Source organism: Harpegnathos saltator, unplaced genomic scaffold (assembly GCF_003227715.2).
Source record: "Harpegnathos saltator strain DR-91 unplaced genomic scaffold, Hsal_v8.6 scaffold174, whole genome shotgun sequence".
In the NCBI taxonomy this organism is placed as follows: Eukaryota; Metazoa; Arthropoda; class Insecta; order Hymenoptera; family Formicidae; genus Harpegnathos; species Harpegnathos saltator.
The window spans coordinates 55557-78867 of NW_020229955.1; the positions used below are offsets into that span (position 1 = coordinate 55557).

The 23311-nt window shown below is 43.8% G+C and overlaps 3 protein-coding genes across 5 annotated transcripts in view; 2 read left to right on the forward strand and 1 right to left on the reverse strand.

Moving 5' to 3' along the window:
* Positions 1-12011, forward strand: part of Grd (GABA-gated ion channel) — a 31363-nt gene extending 19352 nt beyond the window's left edge. For 2 of the 3 annotated variants that reach the window (XM_025297344.1, XM_025297345.1), the window contains exons 5-9: positions 7309-7391; positions 8036-8176; positions 9657-9809; positions 10429-10691; positions 10918-12011. In XM_025297344.1, coding sequence (XP_025153129.1) covers positions 7309-7391; positions 8036-8176; positions 9657-9809; positions 10429-10691; positions 10918-11322 — 1045 coding nt within the window. In that variant the 3' untranslated portion in view covers positions 11323-12011. The remainder of the gene's footprint in view (positions 1-7308; positions 7392-8035; positions 8177-9656; positions 9810-10428; positions 10692-10917) is intronic. The other variant, XM_025297348.1, reaches the window with a different exon arrangement.
* A 608-nt stretch (positions 12012-12619) lies between these two features.
* LOC105183113 (uncharacterized protein DDB_G0271670) lies at positions 12620-15071 on the reverse strand. Its single transcript, XM_019841384.2, has 3 exons — positions 14820-15071; positions 13375-14675; positions 12620-13132 (listed from the first exon to the last, which is right to left on the reverse strand). Exons 2-3 carry the CDS (start codon positions 14649-14651, stop codon positions 13003-13005), a joined length of 1407 nt encoding a protein of 468 aa, XP_019696943.2. The 5' UTR covers positions 14652-14675; positions 14820-15071; the 3' UTR covers positions 12620-13002.
* Positions 15072-17856: 2785 nt separating this feature from the next.
* LOC105183117 (fructose-bisphosphate aldolase) lies at positions 17857-22182 on the forward strand. Its single transcript, XM_025297349.1, has 5 exons — positions 17857-18368; positions 20291-20601; positions 20937-21159; positions 21549-21731; positions 21986-22182. The coding sequence occupies exons 1-5, from the start codon at positions 18117-18119 to the stop codon at positions 22148-22150; spliced, it is 1134 nt and encodes a 377-aa protein (XP_025153134.1). The 5' UTR covers positions 17857-18116; the 3' UTR covers positions 22151-22182.
* The last annotated feature ends 1129 nt before the right edge of the window (positions 22183-23311 follow it).

The window sequence follows — 23311 nt, forward strand, 5'->3', positions numbered from 1 at the left end:
CACGACGGGAAATTCAGCTTTTATTATAACATAGACAAGATGCGTTGATGTGACTTTCGTTAATCTATCTTAATTAAACTCTCGAATTTATGGTTCGTCGTGACGGAGAAGCCTAAAAATAAACTAACGAGAGCGTGCACTAATAATAACCAGCGAAGCAAACACGAGAACGAGGCAAGGAGATCGGGGTGATCGAGTCGAAAAGGGTGAATCGCATCGAGGACGGACCAGTGCACGCATGAACGGAGGGACGAGTCGTTGCCGTAACCCGACATTTCCGAGTGTGGGAAAGAGAGAGAGAGAGAGAGCTCAAATTTCGCGGGAGTATGTCGAGCATGAAGTGTACACTGTGCTATGCGGCAGGTCCCCCGCCCCCCTCTCCCTCCCCCTTTCTTCCCCCTTCCTCCCTCTCTCCCTCTCCCTCTCCCCTCTCCCCCTCTCAATAATGCCTCTCTCTCTCCTCTCTTCTCCTCTCCCCCCTTTCTCCCTCTCCCTTCCCACCCATCTCCCATCACTCTCCCAACCTTTCTCTCTTTCCCGCTCTCTTTTCCCTTGGGTGCGTCGAAATTTCGCCAGCTAGACCTGTCTGATGTAGCGAACGGAAGAGACGAGACGAGAAAGCGAAGCGATGCAAGGCTTTCGTGAGCACTCTCGAGGTGTGCGGTAGATCAAGATAGTTCGAAGGCCCTATAAGCACTCGCGAGAAAATATCTAAAGTTACCTTACATCTCGTAAGAGCGATAGATCCCACGCGAGCATGGATTAAAATTAACCGTGATTCAGTCAATCACGCGCCACGCACGCCTGCTGCAGATGTGCAGATCCGAAAGAAAGAGTCCGGCTGAATCCCTCGCGGATAACTTCAACCGGGAACATTTATTCAACCGGTACGTCGTTACCGGTACATCAGCAGCGTATCAGCAACCCGATAGTTTGGTTTTCTGTTAGCAAGTATCGTAATTTGAACCTCACTATTGTAACTGTGTGTTGATTAAACTGTTTTCCTCTTGCAAAAGAAGAAGAAGAAGAAGAAGAAGAAGAAGAAGAAGAAGAAGAAGAAGAAGAAGACGAAGATGATGATGATGATGATGATGATGATGATGATGGTGGTGGTGGTGGTGGTGGTGGTGGTGGTGGTGGTGGTGGTGATGGTGGTGGTGGTGGTGGTGGTGGTGATGGTGGTGGTGGTGGTGATGGTGGTGGTGATGGTGGTGGTGATGGTGGTGGTGATGGTGGTGGTGATGGTGGTGGTGATGGTGGTGGTGATGGTGATGGTGGTGATGGTGGTGGTGATGGTGGTGATGGTGGTGATGGTGGTAATGACAATGATGATGATAAAAGATAAAAGGAAAAGAGGGACTACATGTTTTATTTACTTATCGAAAAAGAGAACATTGAGAGAGCATAAAAACGAAACAAATATATTATTTTAGCTGTAATAAAATTTCGAACTTAATGTAATATAATTTCAACAGTGATTTATTCAAGGAGTCTCTTTTTCCCTCCATTTATTTTCATGTATATGGACGTGTACTAACCGATAAATGTTCGCCAAACGTGATGAAAAGACGGCTCGGTGAATCTGTACGTGGAGAAAAAAAGCAGGAAACGAGATTGCGGCGGAGGGTGGCAGGGTGGTCGCAGCACGTCCGCTAGGACGTTAGCCCGCGCTTTAGCGACTTTAGACGAGATCTCGTTTGCATGAAAATAATGTGTCGGGTTAGCATACGCACTCTGTGAGATCCCAAATTATGCCTTACGGTCTGTTGCGCACGCGAATATCACATGAGACAGATTTTTAAGTCGCGAGGAATTTTCCGCGGATGACGGACCGGAGATTGCGGACGATGACGGTTTACACTATAGACGATTTAACCCTTTTAGATCTGATCCGTCACGACGAACACGTTGCTTCGTCGACTTGGACGCAACGACGATATATCTCGTGTATAAATAAACTCGTCATCGAATACCATGAGATTCAGGGTACACATAGCACACGAGAGAGCACACACGGGAGTGTTTACACATCACATTTTCTTCCGAGTGATATATATTTCGCACGCAAGAGTATGAAACTTGCAAACGTATATTTTCTCCTGCTTGACACATCGATATCAATCAAACGAGAATACTGTCTCAGTCTCAAAAACTCTGCAGCAAAAGTCAACAAACTCCACCTTCAATGTGAGTTGCTTTTAATCGTTATTCATTCGGCATTGCAATCGTTATCCTTATATATTGCAGCAATGCCTTTTGTAATGATATCGCGTCCGCGATGAGTTTCGCTTTTATAACGCAATTCCGAAAGCAGAGAGACCGCTTTCAAATGAACAACAAAGGCTTCTATCGAAAACTTCAATTGGCAACCCCGTGAATTCGCGCGCGCTCGCGTACAAAGTTCGCGCCATGACGGCAAGAGAATTTCCGCCGAAATTCTCGTCACCGCGTAGCGTTTCCCGATGCCCGCCCCCTCCCCCCCTAACGTCTAACGTAATACTTTCGAAATCCGTTTGCGAAGCGATACCGGACGGATTGAGGCTGCAACTAATTAATTAGCTTAATTGCCGATCCAGTAGCCAGACGTCATCTGAGGCGCGACTTGCGCGGTTTGTCAACGTGACCTCTGAGAACCTCGTTTGGTAAGAGACTTGGCAGAGTCAGGCGCGAGATCAGTCGTAGTTTCTTCTCTGATTTCTGCCTGAATCTCACGAGGAATCTCGCAACAACGCAACATTCTCTCTTGCTTCTTTTCCCTTCGATGATCCGGGCAACCTTTGGCCCGTCCAAGATTACAAGATTAGCTTTTGTCGCTCGAGTGTCCGCTCTTGAGAATCGCTGGCAGCCGCATCCATCGAGAGTATTCGAGCGGCTTGAGCGGAAACTTTCGACGATGTCAGTTTTCAAAAGAAACTAACCGACACCGTCGTAACTTGCACTTAAACTAAAAACTCGCTCACTAATTCTGCCGCTCCTCGCGCTCCTTTTTAATTATTTTGTTATTCATTTGCTCGACCACAGGAACAATGGATTTATTCCAATAATTAATAATAGTAACCTCAACAGCAAATCGGCTGCGACTCAACGACTTACTACGCGATATACCATTTATACCGTCCCGCGTGAAAGTTTCACACCGCCGCTTTTTTTTCATACTCTCCGCTTTAATCTCTCCTTCGCGTCCCCTTTCGCAGATTATCCGTTCACATTTTAAAGAGAGCGCGTCGTCTCGAAGAAACTCGCGCTGTTGCTCTCCTTAACGTCTCCGTGAACGATTTCTTTTAAGACCGATTAACTTTATCTCCCGCTCGGTTAATTCGTCTCTCGCATTTCCGCGCCGCGAAACGTCGCCGTTCTGTTTTCCTTCTTCTTTTTAATCCCACTTCATTCGACATTCGAGTTTCGTCTCAGGCATCGTTGGCGGCTACATTCGGCGGTCATTATTCATGAAAAGTCGTCATTTTGCAAAGGCATAAAACTTTTGTCTATCCTCTGAGTGAAAGCTCTCACGCAGAGTAGAGCTTTGAGAGTGAGTGAATGAGAGAGAGAGAGAGAGAGATGAAAAACGCACATACAGTTTATGTACAATTATAAGTCTCATTAAAACAGCCATCTATACGACATATCATGCGAGTTCAGATGAGAACACAAAGCATTTCGAAATTCCCACGAGCTTGCATAAAGCGCGTCTCGCGGCCTAAAGTTTAAGCATACTTAAGTATAATTTACAAAGAAGCAACTTGTAGCGTAATGCTCTTTTGACAACGATTACGACGATTGAAGGTCAGTCGTTTACGTATAATAAATTTATGACGCGAATCTTTAATTAATACCAAGCCCAGAGCTTTCGTAATAAACATACGGCTCTTATTTGTTCATTATCATAAGATTAATAATCAACATCTGTGAGAAGTTTGAGGTGCGCAAATTGTGTGAGCAAATCGTTGACTCTTGATCTTGACGGGCGACTGAAATACCTACCTACATACGAGAATAGTCCCAGAAGTACCTGACCTGACGTATAGATAGCGGTTGTTGTTTGAAAAGAATGACTATGGTAGAAAGTACCAACCTTATAAAGCTTAAGTTTGAAGTTTTACGACGCTACGTTGTTTGGTATTTGTTTGGCAGCCATCAATAGTGAATGCTCTCAGTGAATTTGTAAACATGGAACAAATTGGTCATCGTTATGTGATACAATACTTTCATTTGAAAGGCCTCGGTCCAACCAATATGAAAGCGGAGCTAGATTCTACTCTGGGGGAGTCCGCTCCTTCGTTTACAACAGTAAAATATTGGGTGGCAGAGTATAAACGAGGCCAAGTACGAGCTGCCAAGACGAACATCGCAGTGGTCGACCACGCCAGAAATGGTGAAGAAAATCCACATAATGGTATTGGATGACCGTCGACTGAAAGTGCGCGAGTTAGCAGACATGGTAGGCATTTCAAAAAGTGCTGTACATCGCATATTGACTGAAAATTTGAACATGAGAAAGCTGTGCTGTGCAAGATGGGTGCTGCGATTGGAACGAGCAAAACAGCGTCGTGAGGATGTTTCAATCGAGTGTTTGGCGAAGTTTCGCAGCAATAAAGCCGAATTTTTGCGTCGATTCATAACCATGGATGAAACATGGATCCACCACTTCACATCAAGGTTGATGGCTATTTTGAGGAGCTCGACGATTCCCATTATAAACAGGGTATCGAAGCTATTGAACATCGCTGAGAAAAGTGTATTGAGCCAAAAGGAGACTATGTAGAGAAATAAAGATATTTTTTCCCAAATTTTTTGTGTTTTCTTCGTTGGGTCAGGTACTTGTGGGACTACCCTCATATTCCTTTCTCTGACTTCTTCATACGATTTATCGCGATGTGACACATGACGTCTAAATAGCTTCGCACACACAATGTGCGTAGATTTATTTTAATTAATTATTGTTATACAGCGCAATTCAACGATTAATTAATTACGATAACGCTGCACACATCGCGTGCGTGATAAATGATCCAATGAGAAGGGAGAAAAAAGTGAGGGAGAACATTCTACTTGCCCGCCAAAATCAAAAGAGAGAATCAGCAATTGGTCTACATATATTCGGGGCAGCATCGGGAAACGCTCTTTGACTAGTCCGACTGTCTCGCGGACAAAGTTGATTATTATTCAAAGCCGAATACATTCGAAACACATTATCAATATTGCGACATCGCGAAGCAAGAAATTACATTATTATACTTGTTTACTTCGTAACTTTTCACTGAGATTACGACCGATCAATGTCGACATCGTATCGTCCGGCTACACTTATTTCGATACATACATGTACGTGTACATGCGGTGGGCCATCGAATCCCGTTTCTTCTTCTTTCGTCGTCGGATACAATTGTGTATGTGGAAGCAGCATGATTTGAATATACACACAACTGCGACATATAATACGTATATACTTACTCGACCGTGCTCTGTTTGGTGGTCACAGCGACTGACGGGGACAAGAGGTCATTTGCATATGCTCCGTCTGATATGGGTATATAAATATTCAAAATATGATATGGGTATAATCATCATCGGTTAAGCAGATAATAAGACCTCTTACAGAAATAGTTAAATACTAAAAGTTCAATCATTTCGGCCAGTCGCCGTCGTTTCTGCCTACATGTTTCGCATGTTTCGCTGTTGATTAATTGAAAGAGCAGAAACGTGCTATAAACAAAAAGTGATATTCCGTCAGATTGATTGACACGCTAGACGATACGATGTTTAATGATCTGATGATGATAATTCGGAAATGCTGAATTTTCAGATGTCATGAGAAACGCATAATTCGAAATAATGTAGCTGAGCAAAAACTTTTACTAATTATGAATTTATCGATGATAAAAAACTTGGTCCGTCCGTCAAGAGACCGTCGTGCACATACGTCGGTTGCTGCGAATTCAATCTTAGCGTAAAATAAAAAAAACCGCTACGAAGCCAAGAACCACAAGGACGACAACCGAAAATCGTCCGAGGCAAATTGTCCGAGACCTATCCTCGACAAAACGCGGCCAATCTCGAAACGCCTCTCGCGCGCGCGGACATCGTTGAGAAGATACGTGAGGGAAATATTCAGCTCGACATGAACAAGAAGAATCACATAGAACTGCGCATCGTCAGAGACACAGACATGCTGCAGACGTGCTGAAAATTCCTATATCTTTTACCACTTGTTCCTTCTCATTAATATAATAATAATAATAATAAAAGCATCCTCTTTGTTGATCCTACATATTATCGAGTTGATTGATATTGTCGAGATTTTTCTCAAGTGATCAGTCCGACTTGCGACGGACGATTTCCGAGGTATTAAACTTGCTATTCTTGCGCGAGAAGTTTCATGAAACATGTAAAATAATGCAGAGACAAACGCGGTTGCGACGAAAACAGAAAGAGAGAGAGAGAGAGAGAGAGAGAGAGAGAGAGAGAGAGGGAGATGACAATTTAAATTCTCGGAACACGAGACCGGGCATCTACGTGCTCGACGTGCGAGACCGATCGCGACGCACATCGCCGAGGCAGATTGCGCATGCCCACCGTAAATTGAGCGTAGATCGAGCAAGCCGCTAGATGCCGCTGGATCCGATTAGTCACATTAGGATCGACTCATCCTTCGGTCCTAACTTCCCTAATCGGACGGAGTTGAACCGCGCGTACTAGCAGTGCGATAACACGATCAAACTCGTACCAATCTACGCGCCTATTACCATCGCGCGCGCGCGCGCGTTTGCATTTACCCACTTACCGGTACGCGCGCAAAGTAAATCGAAATCGTCCTCGTCGATCTCGAGTCGCGCTCGTCGTCGTTGCGGACAGACAGAAATCCGGCAGCGGAGCGACTCTTTCCGTTCAAAAATGTCCCCGAATTACATCCCCCCTCCCCTGCTATACTATCGCGCTACTAATTACAATCGCAAAGCAAACTGGAAAGAATGTCAAGCGCCTTAGTGTCTCAAGCGCGCGATTATTCTGCGCGAAGATTACAAGCGCGATTGAAAAATTTCCTCCTCCACGGACTTTTCGTCGATTAACTTCGACGATCTTGACGATTAACGCGCGACGATTGCGAAGCGAATCAAGCACTTGAGAAGAATCTTAAGAAAAATTTGTTGTTGAATGTTAAGTTGTATGCGAGCAATGATATCTCGCAGAGCTTCTACAATGAATCGCATGTTGGGCGCGTTGACACTGTGCTCCAATTTCACATTGATCGCTTGATCGCGAAATATATATATATATATATATATATATATATACTGTATTTCGTTTCAGACTTACAATCAAAGCGGGATGCCCGATGAATCTCGAAGATTTCCCGATGGACACGCAGAGATGCCCATTGCAGTTCGGCAGTTGTGAGTTTAGCAAAGGTTTTCCTTCCGTCCTACGAGCCGCGGACGGTCGTGGTCGTCCGCTGCTTTTTGCTCTCTGTCCGTTTCTTCCCTCGACGTAAGGAGAGAGGCCCGGCCGGCGAATCCCGGTAACAGGATTCAAAATTATTCGTCCCTCGGGTGGTCTCTAATCTCATAAAGAAAAATCACGCACAGGCGTGATCTCGCAGGCACGATCGATCTTAATGCATTCCGTTATATATACGTATGGCGTATAGCTCACGTCAAACTTCAAGTTACGACCGAACCGGAACCTATTCAAATTAGACATCCCGTTAAAATCGAAAATGCAAATTGACCAATCGGTAACACTCCCAACCTCGCACAGATCTCGTCCTCGTCGTCCGTCCCCGTAAAGAGATAAAAAATATATTCGAGATCCAATATAAATCTGTGAGAATTTCAATGTCGCTCGATCGGCTTCCTCGGCTCGTAGTGACTTATTTATTTGTCGCGCATACTTTCGAGAAAACTCGGACACACACACGTTATCCTTGGAGGATAACGAAGTACGGACGCACGCATGTCGATTGTCAATTACCGTTAGATGATGATGATGATGATGATGACTCGATCTCACTGGCAGCACCAAATTAATCCGTTCACAGTCGGCTACACTACACGCGACGTAATCTACAAATGGAACAGCGCGCGGCAGGTGGCTATAGCGGAGGACATGAAACTGTCGCAATTTGATCTGGTCGCCAATCCTACCGCAAATCACTCATCCACACCAGGTCTGTCGCATGGTGAGTGAAATCGCGGATCAAGAATGGCTAGTTCACTGACGTTATCCCTTGCGACGATCGCGAGTCGTGGAAACGAACATCAGAGTGTGTGTGTGTGTGTGTGTGTGTGTGCTGTCGAAAGTAAAGAAATAAATAAACGAGAAAACTAAGCTTTTGTGCTTTACGGAACTACATAGGAAAAGCTGATGGTAAATGCAATAATCAAATCTCGCCGAGCGATCAATAACAGAGCCGAACGACGGTAGTCACATTCAATGTTCTCAGTAATTCGGCGCGGAAAAGAAGGAGCGAGAGAAAAGAGAAGAAGGGACGAGAGAAGAAGAGATATCGAGAGCTAAGACCGAAATTGTGAGAAGTCGAAAGGAAAGTTTGGTCGAGAAGGAAGTCGAGGCCTATATCCCTTGTGTCTCGTGTTACTGTAAATACCGAAAATAACGAGAAAAGTATACAGGAGTGACGGACAAGTTGCGCGGACTGAGAAAATAACGTTGAAAGTTAGCGTGCGAAAAACGCTGACGACTAATTGCAGTTTTTCCTCTGAATGACGACTCTTTTTCTGTGTATGTCTCTCTCGCTCTTTCTCTCTCTCTCTCTCTTTCTCTCTCTCTCTCTCTTTCTCTCTCTCTCTCTCTCTCTCTCTCTCTCTCTCTCTCTCTCTCTGTCTCTCGCTCTCTCGCTCTCTCGAAGTTTTCATTGTCCTCCCGCACCGGCAGTAGCAGGAAAGTAGCTGGAAACCTTCGTAGATTCGGCCCGCACATTTCAATTAAATTATTATTGATTAATAAACGGCAAGCACACGGTCGCCTTGGCCTTTGCCCGCTGACTCGAATGCGCTTATTGAGGAAATCTGCTGAAAATCGTAGAGTCGCACAGTTCAGAACGCCGCGCCGCGGAAAGATTCGTATCGCATCGTGGTGCCTTGAAAGCGCACAATCTCGTCGTCTCTCGCAACAGCATATTACGACGCATTATGACGTGACTTTATTGCAACATTTACGGTAGAAAAACACAAGTTTTGCACAAATGCGAAATAAATTGTTCAAATAAACGCGCATGAAATAAACAGTATTGTACATTAAAGTGGCTTAAACGACATGACATCCTCCATGACATCGAGATGAAAACGATCGAGTATTTTTCGCGAGGGCTTCGACGTGACACACACCTAATCTCTCCCAATCTCTCTCGGCGGAGACGACTTTGACGAACGTGAATTTTGTGAACCGGTAAGAAATGGCTAATGTGGAAGAGCTGATTGACGATCGGTTATACTCATTGCGAAAGGATCATAATCGACGTCGACGTCGTATCGACGTTTAAATGTTCTCTCTTCTCAATCCGACGAGAGAGAGAGAGAGAGAGAGAGAGAGAGAGAGAGAGAGAGAGAGAGAGAGAGAGAGAGAGAGAGAGAGAGATCCGCCGTTATTGTAAAGATGTCCATGTTTATCTCAAACGAGTCACGTTAAAACGCACGTTTCAGCGGAGTACTCGATGCTCCTGGTGTACTTCCACTTGCAAAGGCACATGGGTAACTTCCTGATACAGGTATACGGTCCGTGCGTCCTGCTGGTCGTCCTGTCCTGGGTATCCTTCTGGTTAAATAGAGAAGCCACCGCCGATAGAGTGTCCTTGGGTAAGAGAAGCCGCCCGTTGTCCATTAACAATTGATGCGTGTTCTTGTGAGACTTGTGCTGTTGTAATATCCGCGACGCGCATGGAATATCGTCTAATGTCGCGTTCGCGAACGTGCGCACAGGTTGCACGGTGCGTAAACCGTGCGTAAACCGGAAATCACTGCGTCGGACGCTAACAACGCGCCAACAGCGCGAAAGCGCACACGGCCGCGCCGTTTAACATGCAATCCTTTCTCGATCTACTTACCGGCCTTCGATTTCTAGCCTCGTGCTGAACTCTCTCTCTCTCTCTCTCTGTGCTTCAACATGCGCGCGCGCTGTCACAAATCATCAGACATCTCGACTTAGACCGTCTTTCCAAAATTATCCCTGACGCGGCACCGCATGAGGAATTCTCCTCGATCGAAAGAGAAATCAGACACGCGGTTCGGATCTACGGAGGAGAGAGAATCTCTAGAAGAAAATTGAGCCGTGAGAAAATCGAGACGCGCTAATAAAATAATCGAGTCGAATCGCTTACATTTATTCAGTAGATTCAAGCGATGGCCGTTGCTTCGGGACTCGCAATACACCGAACGTTCGATTCCCGTTCGATCGCCGCGTCCCTTTTTGTTTCAGGCATAACTACCGTCTTGACGATGACATTCTTAGGACTCGAGGCACGAACCGACCTACCAAAAGTTCCTTACCCCACTGCCCTGGACTTTTTCGTCTTCCTTTCGTTCGCTTTTATATTCGCCACGATAATACAATTCGCGGTGGTCCACTATTTCACCAAGTACGGCTCAGGCGAGTGTTACTTCAGCTCCGATTTAAGCGACACCGATAGCTCGAGCGAAGAGGAGGAGATGGCCAGGGGAAGACGTGTGAAAAATCAAGCGGTAAATGCCCGTGCCTTTGAGCGAGAGCGTTCTTACATTCGTTTTCATTGAGATTTCTCGCCCGCGATATGCGTGTCGCGTGATATCGACGAATCCAACAACATATTTTAACACGCGACAGTGATTCTCAGTATTCGAGCATTCGAGCAGTCTTGGAAGTGGTTTCATTGGAAACCACCGAAAATTGGGACGAATTGTTAAGCTGCGCGAAAATCTATCTCTTCAGGCTCGTCGGAAAAGTTCCGCCAGTTCTGGCGTACGAGGACCGACGCGTGGCGGCCGCAACTTCACGATGAACGGCGATGGCATGATCGAGGTGATACCGCTCTCGGCGATCTCGATACCGGACAGGGATCCCGCGATGGGCCCGCATTGGCAGATATCCTGCGTGACCTGCAGTCCGCCACCGCGGCAACCGCCGCCGCCGCCGCCGTCCAAGAGAACGACGCCGCGGCCGGGTGAAAAACGACGACGCCGACGAACACCCAGATATAATTCCGTGTCGAAGATTGACCGTGCCAGTCGCGTGGTGTTTCCGCTCTTTTTCCTGGCCATCAATCTCTTCTACTGGTACGCGTATCTGTCGCGCAGCGAACGGATGCAATATTACAATGTCGTGAATGCCGCGTGATGCCGCGTGTCCGAGCCGCCCGCGCCGCGGCGAAAGCAAAAGCGGGAAAAGGGAATTAGCGCTGGGAATTAGTCTGTGCAATTGTACGGCGAACTGGCGATCAAGAACGAATCACTTTTTGCCGGAGGAACAAAAAGGAGACGAATCTTCGCGTGACAATTCTGCACGTGACTGAAAATCGCGACTACATATTTTATTTTTTATCCCTGTGAAATGATGCCCGAAGAAATAACAAGACAAATTCGCAAATGCATTTACGCATAAGTGCGTACAGCTACGTATGTTTCCCTTCGTGTAAAAACGACGAGACTGGGAACGGGTCGAAATTTTAGAGGAAACTTTACCGCTAGCAAAAGTTGTGCGTGAGTTCGAGTATCGATCGAAATTATCTAATTACGCCGCGCGGGAAACGCGCTCGAGAATACGTAAAACAAACAGAGAAAATGAGATCAAGAGAAACCCAACTATAGAGCATACAATATATATCGTAAGAGCTAAGCCTCCTGTAAGTATTCCTGCCAAGTAAACGTACATCAAAATATCGCGCGAAAAGAATGTTGTATTAATATAATATAGTTTTATATTTACACATTCTCCCTCTCTGTCTCTTTACAGCTCTGCCTGAAAAAGAAGATATATTACCGCTACTGAAATACAACTTGTCAAACTAGTAAAAATGATTGTGTGTATTTTCGTCATTTATAATTAGATGGATAATTAGATAGAGGGAGGGAGGGAGGGAGGGAGGGAGGGAGGGAGGGAGGGAGGGAGGGAGGGAGGGAGGGAGGGAGGGAGGGAGGGAGGGAGGGAGGGAGGGAGGGAGGGAGGGAGAGAGAGAGAGAGATAATTTACATACAATACGAAGAATTTGCAAAAATTTATGTCGAAGGTATAAATTATTAAGATTTAATCCACTATATGACTCTTCTGTTCGTGCTACTAGTGCCCCATTAAAACTATCCGTATCTACTTCGAAAGGCAAATATAGAATTTAAGTGACATCTTACGGGAAACAAATGGCAGTTACCAATCTACAGTTTTACAGTGTTCATTGTTATCAACATGACCAAAATACCGATAAATTTTCTTCAAATGCGAGAAAGTTATCAACAAAAGTAAATATGTAACATTTCCCGATCGTTATATCTAGATTTGTCTATATCTGTTGAGATATATGATAAATTGAAAAATATTTACTGTGCTGTGATTGAATTTTGTTCAACTCATTCTTCCGAGTAAAATAGCAAACGAAATGACGTGGAAACGCGTAGATTAACACACTGACACATATACTATGTATGTAATAAGAGAACTTATTTATTACCAATACACACCATGGTACTTGAAGTCATGTTGGGAGAAAAATCTAAAGCAAAGGAATATCCTGTACCTCTTACCTATGAATTGTTGATACAACACATATAAAGATAGAACCTGTTGCAATATGCACTCATGTATCATTGATTCATATTACATATTGACAAGTCTATACAAATACTTGTTTACGCACTTTCCAATAATCCCATCCTTAATTACATAGTACACTCACATGTTACGTCAGGTAAATGTATTCGAAACAATATAAAAACACAGCGATCGACACCAGATATCGACACTTTGTTAAGATAGATATTTAGGTGAAGTCTTTTCCAATTATATTTTGTTACATAAAAAAATATGTTACACGGCATTCATTTTCAAACGCGCTTGGAAGTATTCGCCGTCACCTTTGGTCGCTTGTCTGTTGATTTCCCTGTGGTGGTCACGACTCACTATTTCTTCGAGAACTTCTCCATCGCCTTTGATTAATCTACGCATAACATGAAAATTCATTTTAACGAGGAGGGAGAAAAAGAGAAAACGAAAGAGAGAGAGAGAGAGGGGGGGAGGGGGAGAGAGGGGGAGAGAGGGGGAGGGGGGGGAGAGAGAAAGAGAGAGAGAGAGAGAGAGAGAAAGAGAGAAAGAGCGAACACAAATAACAAAAGACCATATTTTCGTGAGTATCAGTTTTATCATCTCTCTGTTATTTATTTCGTTGAACAATGTACTTACCTGTATCTTCCAGTCTCTTTGTCGTAAACTTTCCGCACGATACTCTGCCTTTTTTCCCACTCCTCTTTCGTCATAGGTGCCATGGCTTTTGCTTTCTCCGCCATTTCGGACGCAATTTCGTTCGTCGTATCCTCTTTGCCAGTCTTTTCCTTGGGCTTCTTCTTGCTGTGTCTCTTTTTCTTGGGTACAATTTTCTTCGATTTCTTCTTCAGTTTCTTCCTCATTCGTTTCTTCTTCTTCTTCCGTTTCTGCATAGCCTTTTTCTTCAATCTTTTAGCCTTCTTCAGGACTTTCTTCCGCTTCTTCTCAGCCTCTGAGCTGCTGCTGCTACTGCTACTACTACTACTGCTGCTGCTGCTGCTGCTGCTGCTGCTGCTACTGCTGCTGCTGCTACTGCTACTGCTGCTGCTGCTGCTGTCGGCATCACTACTGCTACTACTGCTGCTTGAGCTACTGCTACTGTTGCTACTGCTGCTACTGCTGCTGCTGCTGCTGCTGCTGCTGCTGCTGTTGCTGCTGCTAATACTGGAAACACTGGAAGCTGACAAAGATCTCTTCTTTTTCAATTTCTTACGACTAGGCTGAGTCTTGTCTTGTATTTCAGTTTTCCTCTTTCCTTGCCCTACGACTGTGTCATCCTTAGCGGAATCACGCTTTTCCACTTCTGAGGTGATTCGTAATGGTTTCGTATGCTTTCTCTCTCGTATGCATTGACTAGCTGTATTTTTGCTTGTATTCCTGTATTGATCTTGCACCCTTGGTCTGCTGTAACCAAATGTTCTCTTGTAACCCCCATGGTATCCTCTTCTGTCACTGTTATATCTAATATAATGGGTATTGTTATATACATCCCTTCTGTCATAGCTGTAATGTCTGGGATATCGTGAATCCAGCCAACCACGGTCTCTTTGATTATCAGAAAAATTACTGTGTCTTCTATTGTATGGTCTGAAATCATTACTGTACTTTTCACTTCTCTTCTGAGACTCTGTGTAACCATTTTCAAATTTCTTGATTTTATGTTCAGCATCCTCGCCTCTATCATTCCTGATTCTACGTGTATTTGCCTCTGAACTCGAAACACTGGAAGAACTAGAACTGTTAGAGCTACTCCGTTGTTTAGACTTCTTCCTTTTGTCCTTACTGCATACGTTTCGTCTCTTTTTGTTCCTTTCAGAGTCATTACTGCAAGCAGATGCCGACCGTCTATTAAGTGTACTCCCTGTCACTTTGAGAGGCGACTTTGTCTCGATAACAGGTGCCTCTGAGTCATTCATGGTTACTTCATGGATATTATTTTGCTGAAGATAAAATTTGGTTACGATAAATGTCACATCTTACTATACTCGTCGTCGGTTATAAGAAATGGTCATAAATGAAATTCGCTACTATATTGTACTGAGGAAATTTAAATCTCCCAAGAGGCAATACCAATGTTTACTTACAGCGATACGCTACGAAAAGATAACCTGAATCATAGCCGCCAGTTACCATATTCCATTACACGGTATTGTTCAATGACGCAGTTATTGATTCTTAAACACTTGTAATTTAGAGAATGATTGAAAAACTGATAGTTTCCAAGAATTTACGGACTATACATTCCCCTTCTATGAACTTTTAGCTGCTTCCAACGTTTCCTCATTGATTTCCATTACATCTTTTCGTTCGTTCGGTCGGTATATGGCTTTAGCTAGTAAGGCGTACCCATACGCCATTCGCCTTCATTACATCTTTTTGAAAGCTTAAAAGCGGCGCTTAGGGTCGCTTTTCATGTTTGGTTTCTTATTTTAGGGATTTTCCACCAGTCTTCTCATTATCAGTGTGAGTATTTACTTCCCTACTCGCGTTTACTAAATGAGAATAAAGCTTTATTCCGACGAAAGTAAAGGCCTTTGCATGTGGAAAATCTATAGCGTGGTCTACAATGGCAGTAAGTAGTAAGAAGTAAGCGTAAGCAGTAAGAAATAAACCAATCACAGTCGATTATGACAAAAATAATCGACTGTGGTTGGTCCATTTCTTAGGCCCATTGCAAAATGCCAGGCAACAAGCATTAAGAATAAAAATAGACCAATCACAATCGACTATTACAAGAATAATCTATTGTGATTGGTCTATTCTTATTGCCTGTTGCCTGGCATTGTGCAAGGGGCTTTAGACCCGATCTACAATAAGAAGTTAGCCCGTCTACATTACATGGAGTAAGCCTAAATTAAGAAGTAAAGCCAGCGGCACACGGTGCTTGTTTTCGTGTTGGATTGCTTGCTGGATGAAAATACTGTGTTCTGATTGGTACATTTCCGAAGATGGATGGAAATGCACCAATCAGAACGCAATATTTTCATCCAGCAAGCAATCCAGCACGAAAAGAAGCACCGTGTGCCGCTGGCTTTAAGCGTCGTCTACAATGGCAGTAAGCAGTAAGAAGTAAGCGTGAACAGTAAGAAATGGACCAACCACAGTTGATTATTTTTGTCATAATCGACTGTGATTGGTCTATTTCTTACCGCTTACGCTTACTTCTTACTGCTTACTGCCATTGTAGATGACGCTTTACGCTTAAGCCAGCGGCACACGGTGCTTATTTTCGTGTTGGATTGCTTGCTGGATGAAAATACTGCGTTCTGATTGGTGCATTTCCATCCATATTCGGAAATGCGCCAATCAGAACGCAGTATTTTCATCCAGCAAGCAATCCAGCACGAAAACAAGCACCGTGTGCCGCTGGCTTTACTTCTTACTGCCTACTGTAGCCATTGTAGACGAGCCTTTACTGTTCACGCTTACTTCTTACTGCTTATTACCATTATAGACGGCTCTTTAACACGTTCATTATCGGACTGAAAATTTGAATTTCGTGTGGTGGCCAAAGTTATTTTTTCTTTTATTTATTTTTAGTCGTTTTTTTGCACGATTGAACTGGCATTGAACTGAGTCTTTTCGAAGGTCCTGCTTTGTCACTCATAATAAAAAACAATCGCATAAACGGTCGTTTGGTGAGAGGCCGCAACACGCGATATCGCGTGAACGACAATGAACGTGTTAACAGACCTACTAATAAGCCGGTAGTCATAAGACATAAGTAAATTGACCAAGCACAATCGATTATCCCGAAAAATCATCGGTTGTGGTTGGTCAATTTACTTACGTCTTATGACTAACGGCTTATTGTCGAAAGCCATTCATTCTTGCTGTCATTATGGGGAGTTTTTGCAATACCATCATTCAAATGCGGTAAATGTAAATCGTGAATGCCATTGGTCGCGTACATTGCGACATTATTTCTGAGCGAAAAAGTCCGTAATCGTAATCATAAGGCTGTAGTCGTAAAATCTGTTAAGCGGGAAGCATACACTCTTGCATAAAGGCATAATACACAATGCGTAAAGAAATTAACCAATTAGAATCTTCATTTCTACTGTCACGCTGGAAATTAAAGACTCTGATTGGTCCATTTTCTTATGTGTTGTGTATTATGGCTTTATGCAAAAGTGTGCGCTTCTCGCTATACCCATTCTTTGTACTCCAATGTACGCATACGCACGAAATCTTAATAAAACAGAGACTGAAATATTATATATTCGCATATATAATCTGGGCGACAAGATCAAAGGAGAAAAAAACAGCACAACTCCTGATCATCATTTCACTGCTCTCCTATTGGTTAACCATAAGGTGTTAATCCAACGCGACGGAAATTTTGCGATTACAGCTATGGCCTTACGGTTACGTATGTTCATTTCGAGTTTATTTTTTTTTTTTTTCGTACGTGTTGGAAACTTACGACTTTACGGTTACGGCTTTTGCACGTTTTTTCCACGTGCAAAATGCTTAAGCGATTATCGATTCTATCGATACGAAATTCTCAATCGATATATTCCTCGACGTATTTTTGTTTTATTGTTTGTTTAATAAACATATTGTAGCGCCATATAAGTACCCTACATCGACATGCGATAACCATAAAAGCCATGAAAACTTTTCGTATTTGTGAATAACTTTGGCGACAAATATGTAAATTACACAAGAAAGACATTGATCAAATGAAGAGAGTGTCACAAAATGTTGGAGAACGATATAGCTTGTTACTGCAAAGGCAAAGTGAGCTTTTCACATAGCCATGTTATCGATGCCTTTAATTTTATTTAAAATATAATTGTGTGCTGTTGTACACATATGCGTGCGCGCGCGCGCGCACACGCAGCTCACTACGTGAACACGTGAATTAAATTACAATATCACAATAATCTCAAATTAAAAGGAAATTTGCATAAACATACATAGTCGTGATTTAATGTTCATAAGGTGATTTTACATTATCAGCAAGAATTTGAACTTACTCTTTAAAGCTGGTAGCGAGAGGGGACGGAAATAACACAGTAATCAACGACCAAATTTACAATACCACCGAATCATCAATTCTGTACTATCGCACAGCGCATATTTAAAGCAGAGACGTGTCGAAATAGTTGAAATATTATCGGTTAGTCATTTATCAACATGTTTGAAAATATCCGTAAAAAAACGGACATACATACGTCAATATTTATCATGTCAACACCACGTGCATATCACAGGCATACGTTTGCGCGTATTCAGAGCCAAAATTTGTTATGCAGCGCATCTCGACACGAAATGCGCTCCGAATCCGTTACTGCGTGCAATAATTAAAACTCGAAAAGCCGTTTCGTTAATTTCCCTCTCCTCGATCTTTTCATCACTAATACCGGGTCTCATCCATGCATCACAAGATTTGTACGTGCAACAACATATCTGAATTATCATCATCCGTTACCGCATGTACCGAGCCCGAACCCACTCTTCGCCTGGAGCTGCAAAGGATCATCGAGACGCTCACCGCGCCTGGGAAGGGATTGTTGGCGTGCGATGAATCTCCGACCGGGCTGGAGCACAGATTCTGCGACATCGATGTAGAGAACAGCGAATCCGCGAGGCGCGATTATCGGGAGATGCTGCTGTCCACAGACAAGGTCGGCCGCGCGCGCGCACGTGATGACAGTAGTAGGGACGAAAATATACCGCGACGATAAAGGCGCGTATATGCCGCGGATAAATGCCAAAAATCGGTAGCTTCAACCCCAACGAGACAATATTGCGCACCGCGGAGTAATCGCAACTTTTCTCGATAACGAGAGGAACGACAAGAACGAATTTATTCGATTTATAGCATCGATATAGCCACTAAAATACCATGAAATAGAGAAGGTAAATTGATTTCTAGAGTCAATCTATAGACAAGAGTCTATAGAAGTAACGACAGACTGTACTGTCTGTCTCTGTTATATTGACATAATATTTGTAACATTGACAATTTGCGGGAGAGAACACGATATTTAAGAATAATAAAACTCTCTTCACTTGTGAAGAACGTGAGTAAGAATAAGTTCTCGTTAAGCTGCCATACAAAACCGCCGTATAGAACCGTATATACAGGGTGCACGATTTATTTGAAGACATTGAAATATCTCGAGAACTATGCATTGGATAAAAAAAGTGGTCAATGAAAGTTGTAAGTCTCGAAGGGGGACATCCAATGATACTAAACTCGACCTCCCACCCCACCCCCTGGGGGTGGGGGTTGGGGGCAACTTTGAAATCTTAAATAGAAATCCCCATTTTTTATTGCAGATACGGATTCTACGCCACAAAATATGTAAATTTTGTCCGAAACTTTTTTTTTGATTCGTGATAGATGGCGCTGTAATTGCGAAAGATTATATTTTCCGCAATTCTCCAGAAATGATCATTGGATTGAGAAATAAAAAATACCTGTTCAATATTTTTAAAGAACATAATAAAAGTTATTCCCCCCCCTCCTCTCGGGGTAGGGTGAGTGATAACGTTCAAATCTCAAATGGGGACCCACATTTTTCATTGCAGAATTAGATTGTACTTTTATTGAAACTTTTATTGAAACAATTTTTTTCATTCGTGATAGATAGCGTTGAATTTTTCCGAGAAACTACTTTTGGCGTTACACAGGAACAACGACGAGCACGTAGTAGTTTTATGTTCCCTTCGGGTGCTTTTTTAATGTGAGTCCCCTTGCCTCTCACAGATCGGGGTGCTTTTTTAATGTGAGTCCCCTTGCCTCTCACTGTTCAATTAATTAGAGTAAGTGTTCGAAATTTTTACCTTCAACTTCAATACACTTATTGATCCTTTTTTCAAATGACTGTACACAGGATAGAAGCATATCTGCGGGAGTTTCAGCGCAAGCGTTTTTTATGCGTTCTACCATGTTTTCACGAGTTGTTGGCACTTGTTGATAAACCTTATCTTTTAGGTAACCCCACAGAAAGGCGCGTCGAGCAGTTCCCTCTTCGATTCGGGTTCCCATTTGAGATTTGAACGTTACCACCCACCCTACCCCGAAAGGATAGGGGGGGGGAATAACTTTTATTATGTTCTTTAAAAATATTGAACAGGTATTTTTTATTTCTCAATCCAATGATCATTTCTGGAGAATTGCGGAAAATATAATTTTTTGCAATTACAGCGCCATCTATCACGAATCAAAAAAAAAGTTTCGGACAAAATTTACGTATTTTGTGGCGTAGAATCCGTATCTGTAATAAAAAATGGGGGTTTCCATTTAAGATTTCAAAGTTGCCCCCAACCCCAACCCCCAGGGGGTGGGGTGGGAGGTCGAGTTTGGTATCATTGGATGTCCCCCTTCGAGACTAACAACTTTCATTAACCACTTTTTTTTATCCAATGCATAGTTCTCGAGATATTTCAATGTCTTCAGATAAATCGTGCACCCTGTATAGAGGCGAGAGAGAGAGAGAGAGAGAGAGAGAGAGAGATTTTCACCGGGGTAAACCAATGATAGAGAGATGCAATAAGCACTTTTCGACGAGCTTATCACGACGACGTCTTCAATCTCCAGCTGTCGCGATACATCAGCGGTGTGATCCTACATGACGAAACGATTCGTCAGAGAACGTCGCGAAACGTGGAATTCGTCGAATTCCTGCGCAGAAGGAACATTGTGGCCGGCGTGAAGGTCGACCTGGGTCTGGTGCCGCTGTTCGGCACCGAGGACGAGAAAACCACGCAGGGACTGGACGAGTTGCGGGAGAAGTGTGCTCGATACAAACAGGCCGGCTGCCACTTCACCAAGTGGAGATGCGTCTTCTCGATCTCTGAGAAATGCCCCAGTCACCTGGCGATGATCACTAACGCGAACGTCCTGGCGAGGTTCGGTCGCAGACTCGTTTCGTGCGAGCTACAAGTCTCCAACCGAGTCCGAGTCCGAAGGCATATCGTAAAAGAATCGTTGCGCAAGCGAGTTTGCCTCTCGCGAAATATCTGGCTAATCCGACGGCAACCCGGCGGAGTGAGCGAGCCGATTCGTAATTCTCGTTTGCGCGCAATATCGCAATAGCGCAAATAATCGGCGCGAGTCGATGCCGATTCGGATTACAGATACGGAACACGGCGCCCCGTATTGTTCGTGCAGCTGCGTGTAGCTGCGCTGTTATTATGCGTAGCGTTACACACAGAGTGTCTATCTGTCACTCTCTTCCACTTAGGTACGCCAGCATCTGCCAGGGCGCGCGAATGGTTCCCATAGTTGAGCCAGACATATTGACGACCGGAGATTACGACATAAATCGAGCTCTGCGAGCTCACCAACAAGTACTGTCAATTCTGTTTCGCGTTCTCAACGAGCACCACGTGTACCTCGAGGGAATGCTCTTGAAGCCGGCGATGGTGTTGCCGGGGATTACAGGCACGAAGAAATACACGCCGCAGGTGTCGTTCGATAGGATAAGACCTCTATAAGTCCTGTAAAGACCTGTAAAGACTGTTTCCTCTCCTCTTTCTCTACGTCTACGTCTACGTCTACTACGTCTTTTCCCTTTCATCTTGTCTATGTCTTGTCATCTCTTCTTCTTTTCTCTTTCCTTCTGTTTCTTTTACAAATATCGACATTTATATCGACACGCGCTTCGCATCCGTCGAGAACGCGACGAGAGAGCGAATAAGCGGATATGCCGAAATGATGATATTCGCATGGTTATTCTCAGACAAGATATTATCAACGGCAAATATATAGATCGGTCGAGTCGAACGACGAGTCACACGAGTCATGGATCATGGATAAGTCGAATTAATTAAAGCCGTGAAAATTTGCGTCGCAGGTCGTCGCTAGGTACACGCTAAGTGTCTTACGAAGAACAGTACCCGTGGCGATCCCGGCGATATTTTTCTTAAGCGGTGGTCAGACCGACGAGGAATCAGCGACAAATCTGAACGCCATCAACACGCACGACGTCGATAAGAAACCGTGGAGATTGAGTTTCTGCTACGGGCGCGCTCTGCAGGTGCATCTGCATTATGCGATCAGTCTGTTTTTCTTTGCTGTACGCCACTTCCACTTGTACAATACTTGTCGTAAATCGGCCGAGTTCATCTTTTTCGCATACTTTGCACCTCTTGTTGCATTACTTGGAGTTGTATATTTTATATTTGAGAAAGTTTGAGAAGGAGCTTCTCACACGTATGGAGAGAGATAGATCTCCCTGTCGCTCTGTCGCTCTGCACTAATCACCACCGTTGATCACCTGCTCTGTCGCAGAACACGGCAATGCAAATATGGCACGGTGATCCAGAGAACGTGGAGCAAGCTCAGGCAAAACTTCTCGAAAGAGCCAGATTATGCTCCGAGGCGTCTTTAGGAGTTTTGCAACTTGAACGAAGCAATATGTACGCTCGCAACACCGACACAATCGACATTGTTTAACGACAAGAATAGCACAAATACAAATAAAGATTCAGAAGATCAGAGGTGTTCTGTCTTTTATGCGTAGTCATATACTCGTCATGCGTAGTATTCGTCAAGTTTTATCATTCTCGAAGAGACTCTCGGGACGACTCGGGTATATCACATTAAATTCTATGAATTCAATCAATTCATTAAATCGATATATATATATATATATATATATATTTGTTGAATGGGCAACATCTCCGATATTATCTCAACGAAAAGCACGCGATTCAAAAATTCTCAGATTCTTTTTTTTCTGTACGCAACAGTAAACGGTGTCTTCTCCACCTAAGGATTATATCTCGTATTTCTCAATGTTGAAAATAGCCCCCGACGGAAACGTCAGTCTCTTATCCACGACTATCAGTCTCTGCCGAAGGCGGTATATGAAAATTCAGTAGAACAAACTGTCCACTCGTCATCGTATTAGCTTTCGTCTGCAATGGCAATAAAACCACGTCATCATAATTTTTTCAACCACGAAGATATGAAGCTTTGAACAGAGCGACCATGTGTGTCTAAAGAAATCCCATCATCTCTCTCACGCTGCTCACTCGCCGATAAGGAACAAGATGAAGTCTTACAAAATGGATGTCGGGTCGAACTCCGATTTTATCAGCGGGCTATCAGCGCGCGCTCGCGTGCGAGAGAGAGAGAGAGAGAGAGAGAGAGAAAGAGAGAGAGAGAGAGAGAGAGAGAGAGAGAGAGAGAGAGAGAGAGAGAGAGAGAGAGAGAGAGAGAGAGAGAGAGAGAGAGAGAGAGGTCAACCTTTAACAGTGAAAAACTGTCTCTCCTTACGCTGTCCTCTTTCTCTCTAATTTTAGATGAATGTCAAACAAGATGCCCTTGATTGACCTCTAAAACGATGGTTCTCAATTCGCGGAACTATTGTCGTGCACGCACGTGCACGGTTCACCTCTCTGCTGGTCGATATGTCGTCATTCTCGACGACTCCCACCCGACGGTGCTCCAATGCCCTCCTTCTTCTTGGATGGCTTACCACCACGTGGTTGCCAGTAACGTAATATTGAATGGGAACGTATCACGTGAAGCAACGCACGCCGATACATACTCAAAAATATACCCCCGCGCGGTATAAACGCGTCGGAAAATTCTATCAAAAATTGAATCATC

Excerpts from the sequence above, each read along its gene's own strand:
- LOC105183113 (XM_019841384.2), bottom strand. The coding sequence starts at position 14,651 with ATGAATGACTCAGAGGCACCTGTTATCGAGACAAAGTCGCCTCTCAAA. Across the intron at positions 13,133-13,374 it reads AAAGAGACTGGAAGATACAG|ATTAATCAAAGGCGATGGAG; the intron begins GTAAGTACATTG and ends TGTTATGCGTAG.
- LOC105183117 (XM_025297349.1), top strand. The coding sequence starts at position 18,117 with ATGCATCACAAGATTTGTACGTGCAACAACATATCTGAATTATCATCA. Across the intron at positions 18,369-20,290 it reads TGCTGCTGTCCACAGACAAG|CTGTCGCGATACATCAGCGG; the intron begins GTCGGCCGCGCG and ends TTCAATCTCCAG. Across the intron at positions 20,602-20,936 it reads AACGCGAACGTCCTGGCGAG|GTACGCCAGCATCTGCCAGG; the intron begins GTTCGGTCGCAG and ends TCTTCCACTTAG.